The sequence below is a fragment of the Buceros rhinoceros genome, unplaced genomic scaffold (genome assembly GCF_000710305.1).
Source record: "Buceros rhinoceros silvestris isolate BGI_N320 unplaced genomic scaffold, ASM71030v1 scaffold11361, whole genome shotgun sequence".
NCBI lineage: Eukaryota > Metazoa > Chordata > Aves > Bucerotiformes > Bucerotidae > Buceros > Buceros rhinoceros.
Window position 1 is genome coordinate 24,471 of NW_010393702.1, and position 5,713 is coordinate 30,183.

At 44.0% G+C, this 5,713-nt stretch overlaps 1 protein-coding gene across 1 annotated transcript in view; it reads left to right on the forward strand.

Moving 5' to 3' along the window:
- INPP5F (inositol polyphosphate-5-phosphatase F) overlaps positions 1 to 5,713 on the forward strand; it is a 25,669-nt gene that overhangs the window by 11,250 nt on the left and 8,706 nt on the right. The window contains exons 8-12 of the mRNA XM_010144959.1: positions 1 to 87; positions 1,038 to 1,105; positions 1,534 to 1,658; positions 2,928 to 3,005; positions 3,734 to 3,854. Coding sequence (XP_010143261.1) covers positions 1 to 87; positions 1,038 to 1,105; positions 1,534 to 1,658; positions 2,928 to 3,005; positions 3,734 to 3,854 — 479 coding nt within the window. The remainder of the gene's footprint in view (positions 88 to 1,037; positions 1,106 to 1,533; positions 1,659 to 2,927; positions 3,006 to 3,733; positions 3,855 to 5,713) is intronic.

Below are 5,713 nucleotides of genomic sequence, written 5' to 3' on the forward strand. Positions count from 1 at the left end.
TTTCATTTATACAAACACGAGGCTCTGTGCCTGTGTTCTGGAGCCAAGTCGGATATAGATACAACCCCCGGCCTCGACTGGACAAGAGTAAGTATGGGAGTGCGGGGCCCAAAGACCGGAGTTGCCTTAAACTGGGTCATCGGATTGTCGCTTTACCACTGGTCTTTCAAGTGGTGCTTTCTGGAAGTCAGGGACAACAGCAGTAACTTGGCTCCAGTTAACTCCTGCTCTGACTGCAATGTGCAGAGCTCTGATTTTTTTGTCCATTGTAAATTCAATTCCCCAATTCCACCCCCCGCCCCCCAATATTCAGAAGCAACACTTGATTAGTTCCAGCTGAAAGCTTGTTCTTTTTCGTTCATATTTTCTTTTTCTTTCTTTTTCTCCCTTTTCTGTTTTAATAGGATTAATTTCAAAGAAATATTGAGGAATTGCATTTCATTTGATAGATTTACAGATAGGAATTGATACTCCGAGGAATCAGTGGTGCCTTGAATCAACTGGGTTTTAGTTACAAGCAGTTTTCTCCTCTAGGAGAAGCAGAGAAGGCTCTCAGTGCTGTCCCCAGTCCTGCATGTCCCCCCATGCAACTTGCAAGACTTCCTTGTGCCTCAGTGTGCTTTATGAAAAAGTGCAATCGCAATAGAAGCACCCTGCTTTTGGAGGGGGTGTGGTGCGTGTGTGGAAGGATTAAACAGGTTTGTTAGAAGTTCAGAGTGCTCTACACACAAAGCAACATAAAGCTAAATATAAGAATGGTGTTTCCCGTGCTCTGTAGCAGTAGAACAACATGGAAATTGAGCAAAGTGATGAAAGACCTTTAAAAGTAGTTCTGTGCAGTGCGTTAGGTCGTGTGTCAAAGTGCTTTAATCAAAGCTATCCAGACATACCCCCTGGTAGCTACTGTGGAGAAAATTACCTCTATCCCAGCCAAAACCAGCACACTTGGGTTTTTTGAGTATGGATTAAACACTATTTAATACCTGAAACAGAGCTTGTGCTGAACAGGCTGTTTCTAACCCTGCTCTGCCTTGTAGGTGAAAATGAAACAGTGCCGTGTTTTCGTGCACATTTTGAAGAACAGCTGAAGAATTACAAGAAGCAGGTGGGTGCTGTATGATCAAAGAGTTGCTTTAGGGAAATGCAGGGGATGAAAGTGAACATTGTTATTTTTCTCGTTGGTGATATGGGTTGTGTTTTTTAGGAGCTTGTTGACAATTGGAAAGGCGGTACATAAATAGAATTTTACAACGTTTTGTATGTAACCTCAACAAACCAGCAATAACTTACACAAAAGCAGGGCTTGCCCATTTCTGTATCTGTCCTGTGAATGCAGAGCTTCTCTGTATTAAAATTCAGGTAGGCAGGTAACTGCTGGAGCTGATTTGATCTTGGGTACAGTCTAACAAAGGTTTGGACTTCAGCAGTCAGACCTACCAGTATTTTAACTCGAGCCCTTGGTTATTCTGTGGTCTGCATCTAACCAAGTTGCGTACTAGATGCCAAGTGTTAATGAATTAAACTTTTGAACAGGTTATTATTAACTTGGTGGATCAGACAGGCAGAGAGAAGATTATTGGAGATGCTTACCTTAAACAAGTTCTTCTGTACAACAATGCAAATCTGACTTACGTTTCGTTTGACTTCCATGAGCACTGGTAAGAAACCTTTTAAAAATGTCACTTTGCATTTTTTTGCTAGCATGAGAGGAGAGCAGAAGAGAGGAAAAAACCCGTTATTACATAAAACCGAAAAGGGAGGTGAAGTTCGCTGCATGCCACACTTTTCTTTGAGATGGGAAGAGTACACTTGGTAAACTAAAGCGCTATGAAAGTTCAGGTTTGGGTAGCCAAGCGCCGCTGTTAGATCTTGTGTCCCTGACCTGTTCAGTCTGCAGTTTTTTATTAGGCAAAGCTTGGAAGCGTTTGAAGGAAGAGGGTTTCCTTTAGCGTGCTGTGGCTGTCCTGCTCTGCACACTGTGCAGCATTCTGCTCGTCACTCTGTCCTACCAGCCATGCTTCTGTCTCTGCTTCCGTAGCCTTCGGCGGGTTCTGTCCGGCCCCGTGCACATAGCTGCTGTGCTCGTGGCTCTGCTCTGATGCTGGCATGGCCTAGTGCAGTGTTCACCTGCCCATGCAGGTGATCTGTCACCCGGGAATGTATTTCTCATGCTTCCCTCAAGCAGACTGCATTTGTGTATGGGCGTGGGTTCTAGAAACTGCTTTAATCTTCCTTTCCTCACTCGATCTAGGGCCCAGGCCACATGCAATTCCTGACGGAAGCATTACCGACTGAATAAAGGGTTTCAGTAGTAGATAGTGTCTGAGAGGGGAAGGGAAAAGGGGAAAGCCCCTCAAAATGGTGATAGCCTTTGAGGCTTGTTTTCTGTAGGAGTGTTGACATCCTGAGCTGAGTTGATAACTGACCCTTGTGTTTAAACAAGCTGTCAGCTTTGTTTGCTTTTCTCCGAAGAGTGAGCACGAGTGAAAGGAGCACGATACTGAACAGGGGTGGGGGCAGGAGGGGATGCTGTGCCTGCGGTGGTTCTCCTTAGAAACCCTGGTGAAGCAGGGCAGGCCATCCCCATTTCAGATCGGTGCGGGTGTGTTTGCTGAGGCTGTGCCTCGGGAGAACAGGATGTTGCACATGCTGAAATAGCTCCATGCTTCCTTGTAGAAGCAGCAGCCAGAAATGCAAATCGTTGAAAATTTAAAGATCGGAATCTCTTGCCTTGGATTTAGATTTTGAACTGTACTTCAAAATAGCTCTGAATGTTGGCTGCTGTTTTAAAGTTACTGCGGCAGAGGATGTCTGTCTCTGCCATTCAGCCAATACACTGTCTTTGTTAACATCACAGATAATATCATTAAGCAAAGAAGAATCGCTGCACTAGTTCAAACTAACTTCTGTGAAATTCTGTATTTCAGCCGAGGAATGAAGTTTGAAAATGTTCAAACACTGACTGATGCCATTCATGACATTATTCTTGACATGAAGTGGTGCTGGTAGGTCCTTCACTGGTTTTAGACTGCTATGAAATATTTGTAGAAAAAACAAACCAGTCCATATTCTGAGGCCTTGATTTTTGTCCTAACTGGTATATTTTATATTCCTCTCTTGGTGCCCAGCTTGTGTGTCAGAGCTTTTGTGTTCTGAAGTGTTGGTATTCTGCACATGTAACAGCAAAAATTTTCAGGCGCTGTTTTCTGCCTGAGGATTTACTGCCTTTAATGCTTTCAGGGCTTCTTATGCTTAATGTGGAACACTTTTTATTTGACCCACAAACTTAAACCGCCAGCCTTACTGTTGAAAACAGTAGGCGTGTTGGAACTTCAGTGTGTGCTGGCTAAAGCTCATGTGTTCTGGTAGTGGGTATGGCTGCAGTCTCCAGACAATTTGTATTGTCAACGGATTTTGTGAGTGAGATGTCGCTGTCACTGCTGTGGCTTCTGTGTTTTTGAGATTAAATGCCTTTTCTCTTGCAAGCTCATTAAATACGTATGAACTGGCTTCAATACCTGTGTATTGGGCTTATGCCCCTAGTAGGATGTAAGTTGGTTATCTAACCTAGACTGAAGAGGAGGGTAGGTAGGAAAGAGTTAATGGTGAGTGGGGTGTGGCTGGGCTGCAGACAGTGCTCCCTGTGTAAAACTTGCTGCTGGTTGGAGAAGCTGATAATGACGCTGCATTTCAAGTATCTCAGTGTGCTTTTGCTCTGCTTTTCTGTTGGAAGGGTTGACCAAGCTGGTGTGATCTGTAAACAGGAAGGAATTTTTCGAGTTAACTGCATGGACTGCCTGGATCGTACCAATGTTGTGCAGGCTGCTATTGCCAGAGTGGTCATGGAACAGCAGGCATGTATAACTGATGCACTTTTTCAAGTACTGAGTACTTCGGAACTTAATTGTCACAGGGAAATCTGTGTGTTTCAGGAATGCTGCTCTACCGCAAAGGATCTTTGCAATCTACTTGGAGAGCTATGGAGCTGAAAGTAGCATGTAAAACTGTAAAATAACCTGAAACCATTCTAAAACAGTGATGCCTAGTGTCCCTCTTCAGAGAGGAGATGACTGGCTGTCCACATCTGGGAGAGGATTCTCTTGTTTTGACTTAGTCATTTTCAAGTTACACAGTAATTTGAAGTTTAAAAACACCCCTACCCACCCCAAAAAATCCTTCCCCCAAGTTAGATACTAAAGGACTAAAATCTAACTGGAAGTCAGATGTTGTTTTAGCCACTTAAGTGAAATACCAGGTGGTGCAGCAGGTGGGGAGATTGGGTGTCTCCTCTGTGTGTAGAGAAATAATTAATTCACAATGTAAATTTCCCACAAGGCTGACTGCTGTCCTCTGGAGTGGTTCTGCCTGTACAGAGAAGGCGTTTCCTCCTTCCTTTAGTCTTCCTCCTCTTCTCCCTGTTCCCCCTCTTGCCCCCCACCTTTGCTTTAAGATGTAGAAGCTCAGTGATTATTATCTTCCCTTGTGAAGACTTTACAGTCATGGAACTGAAACTTCGAAGCCTCAGTTGTAGCCCAGCCCCAGATGAACCAACCTGACTATGATTAGCGTGAAGGATGACATGGGTCCTTCATTAGGATGAAGAATGAATGGCCCTAACTGTTGTATCTGGCAGTTCCTGTTTGTCCTCTGCTTTTATGACCTGCTGACGTAGTTCTGGGGACGAGGGGTGTGACCGGCAGCCCCTCAGTAGTTATTTTAGAATAGGATTTCTATATATGTTCACTCTGAGTTCAAAGGCAATCTCTCAGAATCGGGTGTTAAACAGGTGGTTGTGCAGAGGATCTCAGTAATCGTTGCTGTAATACGAGCCGGCGATGCACTGCGTCGTTCTCGTGTTGCAGCTGAAGGACCCTGGAGTCAGTCTGTAGCTGAGAAATGCCCTAGGCATTGGAAGGGACTGGCGTGAAGTGGAAGACTGAGAGTTATGTGTGCCTTACCTTGACACTTCCTTGGAACCGCAGGACTTGTTTTCCTTCAAGGTGAAGATCTGATTCAAGGTGGGGATTCGATAGGGCTTTCAAAGTCAAGGAACCCTCTTGTATCCATTGTCAGCCCACTTGCAAAGAGTGCTTGAACAGTTTTTCTTTGGTTGCTCATCGAGGTTAGCCTGTGACATAGTCCCAGGAAGATGTATTACTAAACAGTAACTATCCAGACTGTGCAAGCCTTAATAACAAACACAATGTGTGGAGTTGTTTTGAGGCTGTTATTAAGGTTTTAAGGGAGGAGTAAGCTGGGAGATGGAGCCACTGCACTTGCTTTACTGTCTGAGAAGCAAAAGATTAGAAGGCTGATGTGCTTTTTCTTGTAACTGGAATGAGATGCCATTTTTCAATTTTCAGACCTTTGAGGTCACAAACATCTTTACAATAGAAAACATTAACTTGTTTATCCATGCTGAAGCCCTGTGACATGTTCTTCTGATAGTTTTCTATAGCAAATAAAAACGTTTCCGATACCTTGAGTAATCTAGGGTAACTTGTTTTCCTTCAGCTGATTTTTTTTTTTTTTTTTTTTTGGGGAAATTCATACAAAAAAGGCATTACGTGCCTCGGTTGCCTTGATGTCTATGCTGAATACTTTTCCTTCTTGTTCAGTTTTCTCTTTGGTGTCATTTTTACCGTAGTTTCTGTGCTGCCGGTTACGCAGCTCTGCTGCTCCCTGCTGATTCTGCCTTTGTGTCCACGCGCCT